This window comes from Ctenopharyngodon idella, chromosome 6 (genome assembly GCF_019924925.1).
Source record: "Ctenopharyngodon idella isolate HZGC_01 chromosome 6, HZGC01, whole genome shotgun sequence".
Lineage (NCBI taxonomy): Eukaryota > Metazoa > Chordata > Actinopteri > Cypriniformes > Xenocyprididae > Ctenopharyngodon > Ctenopharyngodon idella.
The window spans coordinates 1,879,722-1,901,634 of record NC_067225.1 but is presented as its reverse complement, the minus strand read 5'-3'; the positions used below and the strand labels follow the sequence as shown (position 1 = coordinate 1,901,634).

At 36.0% G+C, this 21,913-nt stretch overlaps 1 protein-coding gene across 2 annotated transcripts; it reads right to left on the bottom strand.

Annotated features, from left to right (window-relative positions):
• Window positions 1-5,259: 5,259 nt before the first annotated feature.
• On the bottom strand, window positions 5,260-13,450 carry cacng1a (calcium channel, voltage-dependent, gamma subunit 1a). Of its 2 annotated transcripts, XM_051897546.1 has the most exons (5): window positions 12,980-13,450; window positions 8,245-8,319; window positions 7,719-7,856; window positions 7,281-7,534; window positions 5,260-6,956 (listed from the first exon to the last, which is right to left on the bottom strand). In XM_051897546.1, the coding sequence occupies exons 1-4, from the start codon at window positions 13,212-13,214 to the stop codon at window positions 7,305-7,307; spliced, it is 678 nt and encodes a 225-aa protein (XP_051753506.1). In that variant the 5' UTR covers window positions 13,215-13,450; the 3' UTR covers window positions 5,260-6,956; window positions 7,281-7,304. The 2 variants fall into 2 exon arrangements, with proteins under 2 accessions (XP_051753506.1, XP_051753505.1); XM_051897545.1 differs by having other exon boundaries at window positions 5,260-7,534; window positions 12,980-13,449.
• Window positions 13,451-21,913: the final 8,463 nt, after the last annotated feature.

Sequence of the window (21,913 nt, the reverse complement as noted above, 5' to 3'; positions counted from 1 at the left end):
GATTCGAGAAGGGGCATAGTGGCATAAGATAAATGTTTATTGCACATATCTTTTGATAATTATGATAATTCCTAAATATAATACAACATACAGTCAATAGTAATATGAATGTAATGTTGTATTTGTTGCGAGACACTGGGCTGGGAAGCGGTCAAGTGATAAAAGAACGAAGGACTCAGAGCTGAAGACTCAAGAGATGAACTAATCATTTTTTTTTGTGCATTCAGCCTATGGGGTTGTGACAGGATGAACGAACGACTCGAATCCGAAGACAAGAGAGGCGAACTAATCATTTCTGTTTCCGGTACTGCAAATTGCAATGGGGCTGTCACATAATGTCTATAGACATAATGTCTATGGCTGTCATGGCCCAGATCAGACACTGACGACGGAATTAACGACTCGAACCCGAAGACACCAGAGGTGAACTATTCAATCAAGTTATTATAGACAGCGCACGATCCTGAATTTAGTTCTCTTTGAGCCTAAATGGTCAACTACAGACACAGTTTTCAAAATGCCGATTATGTGGAGTATCTCATGTAAATACAGTCGGTTATGGTTTAAGTGAATGTCGTAAACAGCTTGGTGAAAACCGGATGTGTCAGTATGTTAGATCATAGCATTCAGTCTTAAAGTGACAGCAGCCTAAAATACCAGTCTGTGTCATTAATGTTACTCAAACAACAAAAGATGTTAAATAAATTTATAAATGTTAAATAAACCTATTGTACCTGTAAAACATAGTTTATTAGGGCCCGAGCACTGATGGTGTGAGGACCCTATTGTAATTGCTCGGTCAATTCTTCTTCTTCTCCGAAATGAATCGCATTTTTGAGGGCCTAAACATGCTCGAAAACTAATGAAACTTTGCATAAGCGTCAGAAGTGGTGAAAATTTATGTCTGATATGGGTTTCAGAATTAGGTGTGGCGAAATGGCTCGATAGCGCCACCTACAAAATTTCAATTAAGCGCCCTTCGCTCTACGTTTCACATACAAGTATGAAATTCGGTAGACACGTGTAGCAGCCCAATACCTACAAAAAAGTCCAGGGGTGCAAAATCTGAAAACCCAACAGGAAGTGAGATATTTTGAATTTTCTCTGCCCAATTTTTGCAGTTTTTGCCATTTCCAGACGTTGTTCTTTAACAAACTCCTCTTAGAGCTTTAATCAGATCAACGTCATATTTGGTCAGTCTAATCTTAACGCCTTAGCAATGTTACATTGCGAAGATCTTGAGTTTTCGTTGAAGCGTGTGTCCGTGGCGGACTGAAAAATGTATATCGGGCATACAATGTCCAAACTTCCCCAAACTTCACATGTTTGATAAGAGTCCTGGCCTAAAGATATCTATATGCCAATATTCAGTTAGTCATAGCGCCACCTGCTGGCAACAGGAAATGGCATGCTTTACACTGTAATTCACTCCCTGAAATACATTTAAATATGCCATGAAGTACCAAACATGCTAGAAACACGTTAAATCAAGCAACACTTGGCTAAGTGCTAATGTATGCGATTAACACCACGAAACAGGAAGTTGTTGTAACTCAGGCATACAATGTCCAATCTGCCCCAACCTTATTGGTAAAAATTATTTTATTAATTATTAGGCTTAAATGAAAATATCATCACAGTGAGACTTGGTAACCATAGGTCAAACCATACATGGCTACTCACAACTACCAATGTCAAATGATATTATATTATGATATGTTATATAGGTCTATAAAAAACACCTAAACACAGGTAAAATACACCTTAACAAAAACATGAATTATATATTCCCCTACCCTTCTAATAAATATACTGCAATATAAATGGCTATAAAGCATGCTAGCAACACTTAGCTGAGTGCTAAAGCATGCTATTATAATCATGAAACAGGAAGTTGTTGTAACTCAAGCATACAGTGTCCAATCTGCCTCAAACTTCACGTTTGAGGCAGTGCCCTGATCTGAAGACATCTACACACCAAAATTTAGTCATAGCGCCACCAGCTGGTAGCAGGAAGTGTGGCAAATTCAAATGACTGACGTAGTCCTTCTATATTTATATACTTAAATGCATATGCCCACCGTGCTTTGTTTTCCTAAAACCACCGGGTGGTGGTGGCATGTGTGCGAGGGCCCTTTCATCGCTGCTTGCAGCTTTAATTTAATTTGTAACTCCTATTTGTCCTATTGTTTGTAATTTGCTTCTTTGTTCTTTTTATATAACAACAACAACAAAAAAAACATTATATAATATATCGTTATCATGAAATAAAATATCTCATATCATGAAATATGAGGGAAAGTGGTTACTGTCCATCCCGTCCCATATTCCACCATAAGAAATCTGGTCGCTCTAAACTACAGATGCTTGTGTTTATGGTATTGGCACAATACTAGATTGCATGGAGAGAATATTGCTTTTGCATGACACTTTCTCTCTGAAGCAGAAAGGAAGTATGCCGTCATTGAAAAAGATGCATATATAGCAACAATGTCCAAGATGAACTATTCTTTGTGTCTATAGTGCAGGAGAAGGCGTTCATACTCATCAATCCATGAGGCCAGAAGTACAGCTTTATTTAAACACACAGAATACAAAAAAATAAAAAATAAAAATTGAAATAAAAATCCTTTAAATTCCCGAAGCTTATAAGCATCTGATAATCAAGGTTCCAATTTCACTTGTGAAATCTTGCACGTCTTAAGTGTCACATCTCAAGCCCTGTGTCTGGGCTTGTGAATGTTGGTGGACTTTTCTATGGGGCTGTCAGACGTTTTTCTATGCTTCTGATTAGCAAACTACATGAGGTAAATATATTTTCTTTATATATGAATGATCAATATATTAAACGATTCAACGGTATATTTAAAATTATACAGAATAATATATTGTGTTAATATATTACAATATATTGAATAATACATAAGGAATTTCTTCTTTTCATATATTGAAAAATATGTGACAATATATTTACTAATATATCATAATGTATGTAATATTATATATTTAGTAATAGGGCTACACTTGATAACATATAGCCTAAATTTACATGTGATAAGATATGGCACTGCATGTGTATGAATATATTGCACATATATTTACTCATGCAGTATAAACACACACATATATATATAGAAATGTATAATGTTATATATTTCTTATATTTTATCATTTTTTTTACATTATAAATGTTTCATAACTTCAAGCTTGTTAACAATAGCACAAGCACACATGCATGTAAAGTATTAAGCAAAGAGACAATCACTGTGCTGAAGAGTGCACAGCCATTATAAAATAAAGTACTATTCAGCACAATGGTAACCCCCAAAACAGAAAACCTTTTAAAATAATAGAACATTAAACACTAACAGATCTCCCCATATATTAATATTGAGCAAAACAAATGAAATAACATTTAATTTTAACATTTCCTCTCCTTTAATAGTCAGAAGCAAAGCATGATGGGAACTAGAAATCTGCTGTAACTCATTCTTGTGAATGTGTGTATATATGTGTGTACATACATTCACATTTATATGGGAACATGTATATGCAATATATGTACACAATAAAGGATAAAACTTTATGAATATTACATGTAATGTAATACATCTATTTTTGTCTTCATTTCTAAATATTTTATATGTATCAATATATAGCCATATATGGTCAATGTATATATTGCAGTATATTGAAAGATATAAGCAAATTTTTATTGAACCTCTGATTTGGTTTGAAATCCTTATACCAGCTACCCCAAGGCCTTCCCTTATGGAACAAAATATATGGGAATATACTGCAAAATATATGGGAACTGTATTATGTAATATATCACATTATATTTTGCAGTATATTCCCATATATTTTTGTTCCATCAGGGAAGGCCTTGAGGGAGCTGGTATAAGGATTTTAAATTGGTCTGCAACCAAATCAGAGGTTCAATAAAAATTTATCCTTTTCCATGTCACTGCAAATTTATCGTTCCCAAAGCACAATCCACAAATAAATGTGGAAAGATTCCCAAAAAAATACTATTATTCCATGTTCTAGGTGATTCACAAATACATAATAATAATTAAAATGAGATTTGCACATAAAATATTAGGCATGGTTTATAAACACAACATTGGAATTGCATTTGTGGATCACAGCATGCATCACTTCGTTCCTGTGCATTTGCGAATCACTTTTGTGGATTTATAAACATTTAGTGTCAAGACATGCACACAAACTGAACTCCTTATGTTGTTGTAGCTTTAATTTTGTATTTTTAATTTATTTTTTGTGAATCTCTTTACATTAATTTGTGTATCATAATCTATTTATTTTAAAATATGCAAGAAATCTAACCCATTATTGCATATCTCTATATCCTTAACATTTATTAATAATCCATGCACTGTGTTATAAACATAGGAGAGATCTGGATGTTGTGCAGCTAATTTGAAATACAAATGGCCAAAGATGTTCTTATACTGTAGCTTACTAACAACATCCAATCAGTGATAATTGCCAGTGTAATATATTAATTAAATTGTAATTGAAATTAAATTATGGCTGTGTGTTTAGGCTCTGTCAATAGAGATCATCTTCAAGCTCTAAAGGAACAGTCTGCTTATGTAGGACTTTTCTGTACCTACCTCAGTCCAGCTGGCATCCTGCAAGTCTAAAATGACCCCAAAAAGATTTCTCTAGAGCATTGATGTCTCTATCCAACAAATTCCCAAAGGTGTTACATAAAAAATGTAACAGCAGTACTCTGATGCATTGTGCATCTCTCATGAGAATGACATCTCATGTTCATAACCAGAGGCTCATTTCAAACAAATAGTGTATATATCGGTATATGGTGGAGGTCCACTGTTACTACAAAGCACTGGGAGATCTAGAGAGAAAGCATTTGAATTTGCTGCAGTATTAATAAAAGTTCAGTAAGACAGTATATAACAATTGTACATTTAATAAGAGAAGAATATTTAAATTTTACCTATAAAAAATGTCATATGGAAACATATATTATTCATACAGTGGTATATAAATAGTAAAAATGATGAATGATAAAGTCTGAATTGTGGCTTTTACACTACAACTACATACTATTGAAACTATATAAATAGCCACATAAATACAGTAAATGACAAAGATTCATTCCAGCTAAATATATCAAAAGCTCTGGTGCATGGTGTAAATTAAATACATTTTGTAGCTCTAAATCTTTTTTAGGCATTTTTTGAATGAATCACAATAACAAAGGCAGAATAAATGTTAGCATGAACACAAGAGTTAGCCCTTTTTTATTATTAGAAATACATGACATAGGGGTATAACATCAGAAATACATATGTTGGGCAGAATAACATGATCCAAATATACATGGCCTCTTGTTTTGTATGCAAACAACATCAAAAAAATAAATACAAAGTATTCACTGTAACAACATTTTTAAGCATTTGCCTCAATACATGATCAACTGGCACCACGAAAAAAAGGTAAAACTTTATTTTAAGGTGACGTAGTTACATATTACATGTACTTTCTATAGTAGTAACAGTAAATTATGCATAATTACAAGTAACTAACCCTAAACCATACCCTAACCCCAACCGTAACTCTATAGTAAGTACATGAAGTTAATATTAATCAGTACTTACTTGAGTATGTAACATTATTATTATTATTATATTGTCTTTATTATTGATATGACATAAAGTGATAGGAGAGGAGAGAGGGGAACATGATCAGGAATCAGTGACTTAAACTTGGGTTACCCAAACGGCTGTTGCACTAGATGTTGGAGAGCTGCCAACAAGGCTATGGCTCTGACACCAAATTGGTGTTTGTTTAGGCCATGTGACTGTGACTGTGACTGTGACAGTGATCCCCACATTCTAAATCCAGCTGCCAGCTTCATAAAAGAGTTTGCTGAGGAAGTATGAACTAGGCCTAATAAGACTTTTTAAGCCCACTGAGCAAATTAGAATGGTCTATAGAATTTAAATTAATGTCACAAAGCCTCATGAATTTAATTTGTAGACAACAAATTTGATGTTAAGATCTTTTTTAATCATACAGGGCATTTATTCTATATTTCTCTTTCAGCATATATATTCTGTATATTAAATCAGTGGTTCTCAACTGGTGGATAAACACCCAAGGTTGCATGTTTGTTCAGACCTACAGGTTACAGCTTAATACATAGATAAACAGAATTTGTTCAGACCACAAAATTACCACAATTCCCGAAAGGGTCCTGAAGGAAAACCAGCTGAGAATGAGTGTATTAAAACTATTGTTGCTAATTTTAAAGTAGAGAAACAATTATAATCAATAAAAACGCTGAGCAAATGGGAACTTTGAAACAAATTTTATACAAATAATCTCATAAATCTATCTGAACACCTATCCATTTTAAGCATGTAAACACAGCGTGTGGGGGCATTTCGGGAAGCTGTAGACTTGGAAAGTCTCAGAGTAAATTTACTCCTTCACATAAGAGTGAGATTGATGCCATTTTATTTGCACCTGCAAGATCTGGCAATATTCCAAAATGTCTGGCCAGCCATTCAGTAAATGCAGCAGACCAAACATTTACATTCTTCTCAGGGCAGTTGAAAACATCACTGTGCCCAAGGCAAAAAATAATTATTGTTAAAGTTAATATGAAAATGAGATTTACACAAAACTAAAGTAGCATTCACACATCTTTAAAAAAAAAAAAAAAAAAACGAAATCCATTTACAGGACATGAATAATGCATTCTGGAGCAGAATCTTGTGGCATGACACCACTGAAAATTGATTATTATTTTCTTAATACTTCCTATCTGCAGATTAGTGCAGATGAACTTTCCAAATATATAATCCTTCGAATATGTTAGTCAGGTGTTAATAAACACCTCAGTCCTTGCAATCACAATTGTTCTGCAGCCCTTCTCCATTTTAAACCATACCAGTGTCCTAAACAGACATACAGGGAAAGTTTATGTAAAGAATTATAACACAAAAATTCCAGTTACATAAAACCAGCTGCACTCTTCATATTACATTTAAAGATTTTACACTTTATGATGTTGAAATATTACATATATAGAACATAATAATATAAAGAATAAAAATGCTTGGCTAATTGCTGGCATGATTTTGGAGTGTTACACACCTATATTTTTCAGTGCCAGTTTGCAGGGGGAAAAGGAAGTTGCTGAGCTAATTTTATGACCTCTGCTTGTCAAGCTCTCACTTTGTATCAAAGAGGTCTAGGTAAACTGTGAGTCAATGGTTTACCTGCTGACATCTGGTGTCATTGCTCTATATTTGTTCAGGCTCAGCATCCATGCAGGATTCCCATGGATTTCTAGGCATCTGTGGCATGGAGACGAGCAGCAGACCAATTCCACTGAGGAGGAGCAGGACAAAACCCGTGCACGCACAGGCAAAAGACCAGGAATAGTAATACTCGATCCAGATAGTAAACTCACTTTCTATCATCCTCTTGACTGACTGCCGCATTACCTCTACTGAGATGATAGCACACAGACCTGAGGACAGAGAAGATATGAAAAGGTTTTATTAAAGTTTTCTCTATAGCTTTTTCCACTAATGTAAAAAAGTTGTGGAATCATAGAATTGATCTAGAAAAACAATGTCTATCTATCTGTCTGTCTATCTATCTAGTTTTGTTTCAGATAAGGCAAAGAAAGCTGATTAGACGTTCCATCATACCTGCAAAAGCAAAGAACATGCCGGCAGGCTTGTACAGATAGTCCTTTCCCTTTCTGAGGGAACCCAACACACACAATGTGCCCAGAATCATGAAGACAAGACTGAAGATGGCTATGGCAGCTGCTGAGATGTTGTATTCTGAATAGAGAAATTAGCAAAAAATAAATAAAATAGAAAGAAAGAAAGAATCAACAAGAGCTACATGCTGATTTCAAATATGACAGTGAATCAAATGTCTATGACAATGACATTTTTTAAATATGATATGACTTATGCTTTCCCTAAGCCTTTATGAACAGTTTCCATACTCTGTACACTCTGGTGTTTCCTCCAGAAACAGGGTAACTGTCCACTATACATGTGATGCTTTCCCATTTCATCATTCATTATATGTTCCTTCCACTGCTTTACCCTTACAGTACATACCGCATAAGATATTAATGTGCACAAAAGCATTCTTCAACCAATACTGTATAAAGTCAGTCCAGGCTAGTATTGGTTTCACTGTTGGTTTCACTGAACTTACCTCTCTGAGTTTTAACTTCAAAGATTTCAGAATCTTCCCCTGGTGTAAAGTGTCTGAAGTAAGAGCAGTTGATTTCTGAAAAGAAAGAAAAAAACATTAATATTATTAACTTAATTGAAATTATACATACAAAAAAATATAAAGAAATGTTCAAAGGGAAATATATTTTTCCTTTGCTGACTACTTTTGATGATATGTGTATTATTAGACTGGGGTAATTCATACTCTCACAAGAATTCTTATGAGTTATTGCTGAGTTATTTGACAACTGTAAATGACAGTTGGCTCCTTGAGGCTGCCAGTATGACAAAGACTGTCTCGTCAAAGCAAATCATTCTTTGCTTTCTGCCTAATGTGTTCAATCACTATTTAAAAAAGAGAAAACAGATTAAAAACAAAATCTTACAACCTGGTGTTGTTTACCTGGAATTGTATTGTTTTATTTACAGAAATGATTGATGAAGTCTGGTTTCACAACTACTTACAGGTGTAGTTCTGAGTGGCATGTTGAGCTACCCTTTCAGTGAGTGCCATTAAACAAGCAGTATTAAATGAATCATGTGCCTTGTATTCATGCAATGATTTGCAATGAAGTTGAGTGGCTTAAAACGGCCTCTCAGGAACATAAATATCCAAGATAATTTATGTCCATAGTTTTTTTTAATATGACGCAAAGCAAAGCTGATACTACAAGTTGCAGTCTCATTTCTAATATTCGTTACATATTCCCTGAAACTGTCATGGATCTAAGTTAAAAGTGATGGAGTGTATAATGCCATGTCTTACAGCAGATGTGATTGTACATGTTTCCAAAGTAATCCTGTAATTTTAAATCCACCTGTCTGTTGTTAGTTACACCAATGCTCTCATGTTTAAATAAAAACAAAGCTTCTTTTTAAACTGTTTTGCAAATAGCACCAGCTTAGGTAAAGAAGGGGAGAAAGAACACTCAAGTCAAGTATTTTTATTATTATTTATTTATTTATTTATATTTACTACAGATACAGATCAGCAAAATCTTGATGTTCTCAAAAACATGTCACCATAAGTTTATGGTTGCCAAAAGTTTTAATAAGTTTTAATTTTGCCCTATAGGGTCAGTCAAAGGGGTATTATTTGAGGGTCAATACTGCTCTCTCATGTGACCGTCAGTCACATAAATGGAATTGCACCACTCTTAAATTAAGAGTGTCTCCCATCTTGGGACAGCTGACTATTTACACAACCTATTTATAAATTTTACTGACTGCATTTACAAGACCAGTCACACACGTACTCACAAAGCTAGGTATGTTTTAGCATGTGTTAAAAACAAAAAAATTAAGTGGTTAAATTCAGCCTTATTTAATGGACTTTCAATTTGTGATTTTTTGGAAACATGTCTTAAAAGGATTTGATATAAATCAAGCTCAGAGCAGAGTTTGGGATTAAAAACAATTATTCAGAATGTCTATTGTTAATACGTAGGTGTTAATACGTAACTTTCAAAGACACAAAACGTACATTTTTGTACGTTTAGAAAGGTGCTAAAACGTACAATATTGACGTAATTATGGCACTAAAACGTAAAAATACTTACGTTTTTACAGCGAAAAAAACGTAAAATATTTACGAATCTTATCATGTCTTAAAGATATATGTATAATTTCCCTTTTATCGTTTTGTAGATAAATGTAAGATCCCTAAACCCCATCCCGAACCTAAAAACCTACCCATTTTATACAGAATGTTAAAAGAATAAAACATAATCGGCAGAAATGTGTAGGAAAATGACAATTTTAGTAAAAATATAACATTAAAACGATATTTTGAGCCACTAATCCTACACCTATCCCTAAACCTACCCATAACCATTTCTTTAAACTACCTACTAATATAAATTAAAGAGTGACAGACAAACAAGCGTAATCACAATAATTTTTTTTTTTTTTTTTTTTGCGAAAATGTCAAAAGTGGTACCAAAAGTAGTTCAAATGATGATGAGTTCCAGTCAGTCTTCTCTGGCGGTAATACTTTTTATAGGGTACAGAGCAGAATTTAGCTTATTAATCCATGAAAATATGATGAATCCGGCTTCTCTCCGTGAAGGCGCGACACTCATTTTAAATGTCAATCCACTGAAACACGGCATGTCGCAATCTGTGACGAAGCAGGTGAGAACCAATGAGCGTTTGATATCAGTGCCGTAAACCATGTCGTAACGCTTCTCGAGGGTGGCGCCACTTTCAATTTGAATCATAACGAGCGCGAGCTTTGACTGTGATGGTCGCTGTTGCTGAGAATGAAGATGAAGATAGGCGGATAAAGGGCTGAATTTGGATCTGTTCCTTACAAACATATGGATTCTAAAGATTGGGAGTACAGCGAACAAATAAAATTGATGTGATTTGTGAATTTATGTTGTGTTTTGGTGTATCTTATGGTTGTATTGTCAGTCACTGCATAGGAGAAAACGCCTTCTGTGTCGCACAGCTAACACACTAAATATTACAAAATGGTTAAACAATTACAGAAAATTTATTCATAAGGTTTTAAATTGTAGTCTTGTTTAACATTATGCAATCCTCTGAAATGAGCAGCACAAGTCACGAACAGAAATGTTATTTCATATTAAGTAGATGAGTAAACTGCTTTCAATAAATTCGACTAAAAACAAAATTAAATCATTAAAGCCACGATTTTAATATTAATACATGGGAATTCATATACATTCACACTTTACGTTACATGATTTACGTTTTTATTGATGTTAATACGTAAGTATTTTTACGTTTTAGTCCTCTAAATACGTCAATGTTGTACGTTTTTGTGTGTATGAAAACGTAAGTAAATGTACGTGTGGTAGAACCACAATTTACGTAAAAATACACACGTATTCTCATGAGATCACGTTGCTATTTACGCTAAGTAGCCTTGTTGGCAAAAGATATTTACACTACATCCACCCACCATTGTCTGGTTGAGACAACAAAATTACAAAAGAAACAGAAGCAGTCTCATTCTTTCCCATTGCATATCAGAGAGGCTGAAAAAAATAAATTAAATAAATAAAATCGAAAACAATCTTGTAACAGTGAAAGAGTAAAGCAATGAAGAGTAAAGATAGTGGACATAGCTTTTTACATGACTGACACAAGTTTAAAATGACTTTTCTCATACTTTCTTCCTTTTCCCATCACATATCAGCTTGGAGAAGCATTTATTTTAAGTAAAATTTAAGAAAAGTTTAAATAAAGTGCCTAACTGGCAATTAGTAAGCTTATAATTGAAATCGGATGTGGTGTCCTCATGATAACTGGACAAGGTGACATGTTGTGTGTGCAGCTCATATTGTGAACATACTCAAAACCATGGTTGCTTTCCTGGACCTTTGAGGACATTTTTACAAATCAGCAGGTTTAATATGATTAGGGTTAAATTTAGGTGTAGGTGTATGCCTGGGCTTTAGGGATAGTTTTTTGTGAACAATATATACACTCAGTCAAACGTTTGGACATAGCTAATCATGTGAATGATGTAGAGACAACAATTGTTAAATAAAATTTATCTTCTACATTTCTATATCTGTAGTTCTATAATCTATATTCTGGCATCTTCAAAGTAGCAACCTTTTGCCTAGATTACAGCTCGGAACACTCTAGACATTTTTTTTTTTTTTTTAACAAACTTAATTATCTAATGTTTTAAGGTGGTTTTAAAACAGTACCTTCCATATGTAATGTGTAAAGGACTTACCATGCTAGGTACTCTATCTGTGCCTTTTCATCCATTATTTTATTTTTATTTTATTTTTTTTTTGTTAATTTTGTAAAATAAATAATAAATAACTAAATAATCATACGTAAAAACAATTTATGCTTGTCAACAAAACTAATTTCAGCCATGTAAAACAGATCAACATTTTTTAAGATAATGAGTAACAAGCCTAATCCTGTGCAGACCCTGTATTTCAACCCTAATCCTGTGCGGATCCTGCATAAATACTGTATAATTCTTGTATAACAGTTTGGTAAATAACATAACATCAATAACATTAACAAACATTTTATCATGTCTATTATTAGGTAACAGATCTAACAGATCATTATTATACAATAATTAATACAAAGATATACTTATATAACTTATATACTTATTAACTTAAAATGACTATATATTTTTATATTCATATTAAAAAATGTACATGTATATATAGTGATTTGTTACATTATATATAAAAACATTATATATGTTAATAGTTTTAAATGACTGTAAATGGCAGTTTTTCCTTTTTTCTAGCAATACAGTGGTAGAGCATTTTACACTGTGTGATAAAATAAAAAATCTATTTCACACTTTACAGATTTGGGGATAGGGACTATGTACCAATTAAAAACTACCAGATAGATTAAGAATGAACTAATTGTCTAATCTAATTAGACATAAACTTCACTAACACTCAGCTGTGACTAAGATGATGCTGGAAAATTCAGCTTGAAGCAATTCACCTTATGTCCTGCACATATACAGGAGTAAAACAAATTTTAAGTCTATGTTAAGACATGCTCTCCAACATTTAACCTTCAAATACATGTTGATTTAAAACACTTATTTTAACTAGCTTTAAATGCTTTAAAAATCATTTCACCTCATATAGTGAATGCAAAGGGGGGGAAAAAAAAACTTTATAGGATATTGAGCCAGATATTCAGTGAGGCCTGTAAATCTGATCAACATTTCTCATTTTGTCACTTACCCCCTGGTAAGCTGATAGGTCCACAGCTTTTACCAACAAGTTCCGCATCCTCAATATAGATGTATTTTTTACAAAGTCTCCAAAGGCCGAAGTGGGCTGCCTCACATGTTGTGTTTACGTTCTCCACTCGAGGACTCAACACAGCCCAGTGGTCTGTCACCACTGCTGTTAACATGGACACTGAGCCCACCAATATTATAAAAAACAAGATTTTTGTCTTGGTTTCCTTCTTCATTTTGTCCAGTATCCAATGCTAATCGACAGATAAAACAAAAAATGACACAAGAGCAATTCTTTCAGTGAAGAAATCACTGAATATATGGACAGTATAGAACAGAGACCTGGTCCAGTTCTTGATTCTTAAAGGCTCAGTGCAGAACTTGTGCATGGATAAAAGAGGCTAAATGGCAGTGTCCTAGTATTTATGCTGAGAGGCCAGACTCAAGTCGCAGCTGTTGGAGCTCATCAGGAAAGTTGATGACCAAACTGGCTTGTCTGACAAGAGGTCTGTGGGGGATGAGTTGGGCTTCTATAAATGTGTGCTGTGAGTCTAATATCTGGCTGTTGACATATCATTTACCACCTGCCATAACTAGGGCGTGTCCATTCCATGACAAGTAGAATTAAGCATTAGGTATAAGTGGTATTGAATATTTATAAACTGTTAACAAATTTCATTAAAGTGATCATTGAAGTATCTTTAAAATGTAGGACAACTGATTTGATTCTGCCCTTTGCTCCAAACAGAAAAGTAGTAAAATCTGAAGTACTGTGATAAATAGACATTAAAATGAATAAATAAGAGCTTTCAAAATAGTATCAGTCGTTATACACTTAAATGAATTTTTTTTTTCCAAAAACTAAAATTCAGATTTTTTTTTTTTTGTGTGCGCAGACTGCTACATGCAGTACAATTATGTACAGAACTCACATAGCTTTCATAGGCTACTGAATTAGAAATTGTGTTCATTCCCTTAAAAATGTGACCAGTTTGAACCGTAGCTTAGTCCCCTTTATAAATTTACTCTATAAATCTACTCCTCCTCCTAACAACCCCCGAATGGATGGATGGATGTACTGGGCAGTGGGGGTCAATATAAGCATAAGTGGTATACTGTATATTATGTATATCCTACCCTAACCCTAAAGTAAGTACATGTACTTAATTAATATTACTCAGTACTTATATGTATAATTACACAGTAATAGGGCCACACATTAAAATAAACCTCTTTATTTTATATATTTTCTGTAGCCCGGTACTTTACAAATCAATCTACAATTTATGTCCAATTCTGATGCATTATTTATTTATTCAGTAAACATAAGCCATCTTGTATCACCCTGAATTACTCAATTGTCAGGGTTCTGTTTGTTTTTCCTTATGTCACGTGTTGTGTTATGTTCCTTTGGTTACATGTTCCCCTTTGTTTCCCACTACTGGTTTGTCTCCATGGTTTCTGATTTGATTAGTGTTTGAGTTCAGGTGTGTCTAGTTAATTAGTCTCGTTTGGTCCTCTGTTCTCCTTGTATTTAAGCCCTGTGTTTGTTCAGTTCTGTTGTCAGTTCTTAGTTATACCTACGTTGTTGTTCTGTTCCGTTGTTCCTGTATCTCAGTGTTTTGTTCATTAAACACCTGCTGCTACATTTAGATCCTGCTTCCTCCTTGTTTTCAACAATGCCTGACATCAATAGTGATCCGCACAGTGTCAAAATAAACCCAGACAAGTTTTTATTTATTTATTTTTTATTTTTTTATACATAGACATATTCATGGAGCTAAACTAACACACAGAATTTATTGATGGTAGGTGAAAAACACAGGAAACAGGTTTAATGCATGAAACAGAAAATGACTGAGGTGCCCTTGAGCAAGCACCCAGTCGCCCAGGATATCCCAAGCTGACAGATGAGAGATAGACATGCTGTATCTATTGTGACAAGCCTGTCCTGAGCTGTCGGGAAAGGCCAGTGATGTTAAATCGCTAAATCGGTTCACAAAACCCACTGAACGACACATTATTGAACTGGATCGATCCAATTACACTCATTGATTCAAATGACTTGGTCAGAGCGAGAAAAAGTAGAGCCTAAGCTACTAATGCCGAATTTTAGGATTTATTATTGTAAATAAAAATCCTATTTAGGTCATGACTGTCAGTTGTTTGTAAACTATATATGCTATAAATGGGTGAGCTGATTAAGCCCATATTAAATACTTGTGTATTACCATCAGAAAGGGGTAAGTTTTTAGGTAAAAACTAAACATATTCAAATAACGCAAATTAGTGCCCAAGCATCTTCCGCAAAAAAAAAAAATTGTCACCCCTGAATTTGTATACTTCGTCCACCACTGGGACTTTGAGATGGACAAGAGGCTTGCCATACAGCTCATGACCCTTATAAACCCGTAAATATGACAGCAGTTGATGGCAGTCCTCTAGGTTCAGGACGGGTCAGTCAATGTACCCCATCTCTCCAGCTACACTTGGGGGGATACCAGGAACAGATACAGCTCGTCTTGATTTATTCTCCAAAGCTCCCTCTAATCCCCAGCTTCCCATGGCTGACTGTTCACAACCTGCACATTGACTGGTCAGGAGGGGTAGAACCTGGGTAACTAACTGCCGGGTCTCGGACATTGCCTTCTGTCGTTCTCCTGACATTCCCAGAACCTTTGCCGGAAATCCCAGGTGGAGCTCTGTCTCTGTGCCAGAGACCCCTTCCATGGCCAAATTGGAGCCAGCCACAACCAAGTCTCTAGCTCGTCCTCCCTAGTTATCCAGATTTTCCTGGAGTACGTGGACCTCCATGAAGTCTTCAGTAAAGCCCAAACTGTCACACTGACCCCTAGATCTTATGACTGCACTATTGAACTGGTACCTGGTACTTGCCCACCTCATGGAAGGCTCTACTCTCTCTCTCTCCAGCCACGAGAGATTAGCCATGTACAAATACCTCAAAGAAGCCCTGGACAGCGGGCACATCTGTCCTTCCACCTCATCGGCAAAGGCCGGTTTTTCTTCTTTGAATAGAAGGATGGTGGCCTCCAACATAGACTACTGGGGTTTAAACAGTATTACCATCAAGAACAAATACCCTCTTCCTCTCATGACCACGGCTTTCGTGATTCTGCAGGGTGCCACCATCTTTATTAAACTGGACCTTCATAATGCGTACCATATATTCAGGATCTGTGAGGTGGACAAGTGGAAGTTGGCGTTCAACACCCCGACGGGCCACTACAAATCCCAGGTAATGTAATTTGTCCTGGCCAATGCCCCAGGCATATTCCAGGCCTTTATTAATGATGTTCTCTGAGGGATGCTGAATACATTTGTATTCATTTATCTAGATGACATTCTGATATTCTCCCACGACTACCAAGAACACGTTCAGCATTTCTGTCAGGTCCTGACTTAGCTACTGAGGCATAAGCCCTTCATGAAACTAAAGAAGAGTGAGTTTCATGTTCTAGCAGTCTCTTTACTCGGCTTCTGATTGTTCAAGGGCAGCTTCCAGAGGGATCCTGGCAAGATCCAGGCAGTCTTGGATTGGCCTCGTCGGACTTTGTTTGAAGCAGGTACAGTGCTTTCGGGCTGTTTCAATTTTTATTGGCAGTTTATAAGACTTCAGTTCTGCTGCAGAGCCTCTCTCCACACTAACAAGTCTGCCAGGCTGTTTGTGTGGACCAGCAGAGCTAACCAAGCCTTCAACGGATTGAAGCGACTGTTTATGTCCACCCCAATCCTAACTATCCATGACCCAGAGCTGCCCTTTGTGCTGGAGGTGACACCTCAGACATGGGGGTAGGAGCTGTCTTTTCATAGAAAAGTAAGAGAAATATCAAGCTTCACCCATGTGCATTCTTCTCTCACTGGCTTACCACAACTTAGAGGAATTATGAAACTGGGAACAGGGAGCTGTTGGCTGTTAAGATGCCATTTGAGGAATGGAGGCATTGGCTGGAGGGGGCCAAACACCCATTCCTCATCTAGATGGACCACAGAAACCACATCCGGGATGCAAAGAGGCTGAACTCTCGACAAGCCCGTTGGGCCCTCTTTTTTAACCAGTTTAACTTTACTTTCTCCTATCCTACCAGGTTCCAAGAATCTCAAGCCAGATGCACTCTTGAGACAGTTTAAACCACCCCAGGGGGAGTCCTGTTTGAGTGCCAATATGGCTTTCCTCTCCCTCTGTTTCCTGGACAGGAGCCAGAGGACAACATCCCAGCCACCACACACCTGGTAAAAACCAGGACCAGACACTGAAAGAGGGCTTGTTTAGATTGTAAGTGCTGTCCATGATTGCAGGTGAATGAGTGACAGATGCGCATGATTATGGTCCTGGGAGAACACATGCTGAATAAGAAACTCCATACTGTATAGTAGGTACAACATTTAGTTTGAAACTTTCTTTGCTACCTTTAAAAAAAGTATGTTCTAGATAGAATGAATGTGTTACCTTTAAAAAAAGTATGTTCTAGATAGCATGAATGTGTGTAGTATGAATGAAATTTGAACATACTACATCTGCCATGTTGTCTCTGTCATGTGACTTATGGCGTCAGTTGTGTTGCTTAACAGCCATTCACAACTCCTCTCATGGGATATTAAAGTGTTCAAAGGATGCACTCACCAGAAACAGAAGGTCATCTGGGTACTTTTCACCTACTGTTTTATGAATACTATGAATTCAGACATGTTACTTTAAGGGACACAAGTAAATTTAGCTCAAAGGGAATTATTAATTAATTTATAGGGAATTTTAAAAGTCACTTATTTTACGACCGAGCAAATAAATTGTCCAGCGTTCAACTGAACGGGCCATAACTATAAGATCCGTAGAGGATATGAATATCGAAACTATCGTGAAAACCCTATTAGCAAGGTAACATAGGCCGGCAGTTTAAGACATTAAATTCGTAAGCACATAACATAAGAAACTCCTCTTTAAAAATATAAATGAGACTTTATTGATTATTCTAACACATGAACTAAAATCTAACACAAACACATGCACACACACATTCACATGAGTTGCAGAAAGAAAGGAAGTGAGGAAAGAATGAGTGTTAAGAGAGTGAAATGATGAAATCCCAAGTTTCTAGCAATATATGCACTTCATAAGACCTGATCTGAACGAACCATCAATCATTAATCTAACCCTTCTATTGCTTCTTAGGCGGGGTTATTAGACTTTATATCAATGCACCAGTTCAGCTAGAATCTGGTGGTATATTCTTATGTCTGTCATTTGTGCTTTTTAATGGGGATTCCTTTGTCGGCATCTTTGGCTTGGAGAATGGTGTTTCCCAGGTTCATTGGATTGATGTCTTGGGAAGCCAACCACGTTCTTGTGTGCTGGCGTATGAATGGAGTCTCCCTCATGACTGAAGTTTGAGGCGGGCAAAGACTGTAGAGTCGTTGATTAACTTTGCGGCAAAACTTAATTTAGAACACTAGACTCTCAACGGAAAAGAAAGGAAACTAAGTAAAAGAAAGAAAAGTAAGTGAGACGAGAGTATTTGGATGGCTTGAATGAAGCTGTTTGTTCTTAACCCATATTCATCTGATCTTGATCTGCCTCGATCTTTGACTCTGTCTTTGTCATTTTCGCATCTGAATTGTCTGAATTGTCTTCATCGTCTGTCTGATTCTTTGTTCGAGTCCTGAATTTTCAAACTGAGGTGTTTGTCCAACCTCTTTGAGGAGTTCTGACCAATTCATCGTTGTTTTAGAGGTGGCTTTTCTCCTCCCCTCATCATAAATTGCATGTTATCACCTGGTCTCTTAACTTTCCTGCTATTAGCAGAGAGTACAGAGAGTACAGTTTAGACATGGTTTCTTTAAAAAGAATATGATACATTTTACACAGATTTCATTCAAGCCAAAATTTGAATTATGAGTAGAGATTTAGAGATTCATACCAAACAAGGCACACTTTCAATCAACCATTCAATAGTTATAATTATTACATGAATTGTGAGTGATCAAAGCATAACTAGTCACATGTATAGTGTGTAGACATGATATAGAATTATGCAGTTGAATGGTGTTTTTTGATTACAAGTCCATCTAGCATTGTTTTGGAATGATTTTAAGCAGTTCATATAAAAATATATCTGTGGGTTTTTCTGTGGATTTCAACTCTGTGTCACTCAGAGGTCACTCAGAAGAAGAAGGTCTGTATCTATGTTTCGGGATCACACAACCTCTGGGTTATCTTTGTGGGGCTCAAGCTGTGAGTCACAATGCCTTGTCTTTTTGAACATTAGTCTAGGGTTTACTGTCCCAAGTTGACAACGTTCTTCCTTAGCTAGGAAGCATGCATGACCATAAAGTACTTAGCTGGGGGTTCCTAGACTGAATGGGGTCCCAAATGGAATATCCCCTGATTTAGGGTCCTGGGTGTTGATTCAGAATTCTATGAAATATTCTGTTTGAATGGATCATCTGCAAGATTCATTTGTGTCCGGTTCACCCTCAAATCCTACACTACTCAGCTCTTATATTTTTTTAATGGAAGTAGGCTGGATATTTGGAAGTAGGCTGGATAAATGGATATTTGGACACGGGGATAGAGTGGAGATGGTTGGGGAGAGCTTGGTGGCAGTGTGAATTTTTAAAACAACCTAAAAAGAATGTTCATGGAACCTTAAAAAATGGTTCACAAAAAACTAAACCAAATGAATACAACATTTGGGGAACATTCTGCATTTGCAAAACTAGGGCAGTATTAGCCTATACATTTATTTTATTTTTAGGCATTTATGATATAAAATAACAGAAAAAAAAAAAAAAAAACAAGAGTTAAAAATAGAAGAAGCCTTTTTTGTTGTTGTTTTGAGACATTTCTGAGATTAGTGATGGTACTGTTGTGGTACCGTGGCAAAGTAACTGTATCCAGATAGTAGTACCATGGTATTTTCATACTACCATACTAAATGATAACCATATTCAGGTAGCATGAAATGTATTTGCACTCTTGTTATAGCCAAATTTTATTCAAATTAGTGGACGTTGTGTATTGAAAAATAACATTTCAAATAAAAACTAACAAATTCTATGTTGCAGTCTCTTTTGTAATTATACAAAGATGAATGTGTAAGTACATACATTGTGATAACACTGAAAACAAAGCAACAACATTAACAATTTTACAGCCTTACATAACACATATTTCTGCTTTACTATCCAACAAGCAAATTCTCCTATGACAGTTAATGTCATTAAACTTTCTGCTTTACTATCCAGCAAGCAAATTATCCTATGACAGTTAATAAACTAACATACCTCACACACTTTACATATTAAATGACCATAAAATGATTTTACATTATAAAAAATGATTGTAAGGTGCTTGCTACTTAAAGGGTTAATAGATGGACAAATACATCAAGATTTATCAATGTAAAGTTTTACATTTGTAAAACAAAATTGTAAAATTGCTGTAAATAGCAATGAAACTTCATTAGTACTAAGTACTTCACGAGTATATGAGGACTTAAATACAGAACTATGGGTAAGCACAAAAACAACCAATGACAAAAAAGATGTGGAAGTGGGTCTGGATCATGGCATGGTGGCGTACCTGGGCCGTGAAGCAGAGGCAGGCCAAGACCGTGAAGCAGAGGCAGGCCAGGACTGTGGAGCAGAGGACGAGATCATGTACAGAACTATGGGTAAGCACAAAAACAACCAATGACAAAAAAGATGTGGAAGTGGGTCTGGATCATGGCATGGTGGCGTACCTGGGCCGTGAAGCAGAGGCAGGCCAGGACTGTGGAGCAGAGGACGAGATCATGTAGGGTCAGGTTTAATGGCCACAGCAGAAGAGGCATGGGTGGCCACCTTGGACATAAGATGGCAGTAACCATCACTGAAGTCAGGCCAAGGACCTCTAGGACCACCAGACTTGGGGAATCTACCAGACTTGGGACTCTGGCATGGCGGCCTTGATGTGAGAAGACTCTGGCGTGGCGGCCTTGACTTAAGAAGATTCTGGTGTGGTGGGTAGTATGAAATCATCTGCAATTCCCACAGTAAACAAGAAACCGCTCAGCAGCAGGGCACAGTCAATATTCGGCTACAGCCGGATAGTTTGACAAGTCATTTAAACAATTCCGAACACTGTCTTATAAAGTCACATCATTAAATCACACCTGGTAGAACAGTCCACAAAACTCGTCCACGCAATCCTCATTAGACGTAGAAGTAGTAAAGCAACTGCTGGGTTCATGATGGGCTGGTTGTGAATTCTGTAACGCAGCTGGCATGAAGCAAATGAAGATGAGGGCGTAGAGAACTCAACTGTAGTTTTATTTTCAATGGTGATGATCCAAAAACGTAAACTATGAACTTAATCTAAGATGTGAAACAAAACATGAACAATGAGCTAGACAATAAATAAAATGGAACAGTGTAACATACTTCAATACACAACAAACAGCCTCCTTGCACCTCAGAAACTTCGCTAAGCTACGGAACATGTTATCTGTTTCTGATGCAGAAAAGTTAGTTCATGCATTTATGACCTCTAGACTAGATTACTGTAATGCATTACTAGCTGGTTGTCCTGCATCCTCAATAAACAAGCTACAATTAGTCCAAAAGAGTTCTTACTAGGTCAAGAAAATATTATCATAAAACACCAATTTTATCATCTCTACACTGGTTACCTATTAAGTTCCATATCAATTGTAAAATATTCCTACTGACCTATAAGGCCCTAAATAGTTTAGCTCCTGTGTATTTAACTGATCTTCTATCGCCCTACAATCCATCAAGCTCTTTAAGATCACAAAACTCTGGGCTTCTAGTAGTACCTAGGATATATCTATGTCCACTAAATGAGGTCAAGTTTAATTCAAGTTTAAATCTGGAAACACATCTCTTTTGCCAAGCATACACATAATGCATCTCATATCCT

Coding starts and splice junctions, on each gene's coding strand:
- cacng1a (XM_051897546.1), bottom strand. CDS start 13,214: ATGAAGAAGGAAACCAAGACAAAAATCTTGTTTTTTATAATATTGGTG. Junction 8,320..12,979: donor ACCTATCAGCTTACCAGGGG/GTAAGTGACAAA, acceptor CTTTCTTTTCAG/AAATCAACTGCTCTTACTTC. Junction 7,857..8,244: donor TGAAGTTAAAACTCAGAGAG/GTAAGTTCAGTG, acceptor TTCTCTATTCAG/AATACAACATCTCAGCAGCT.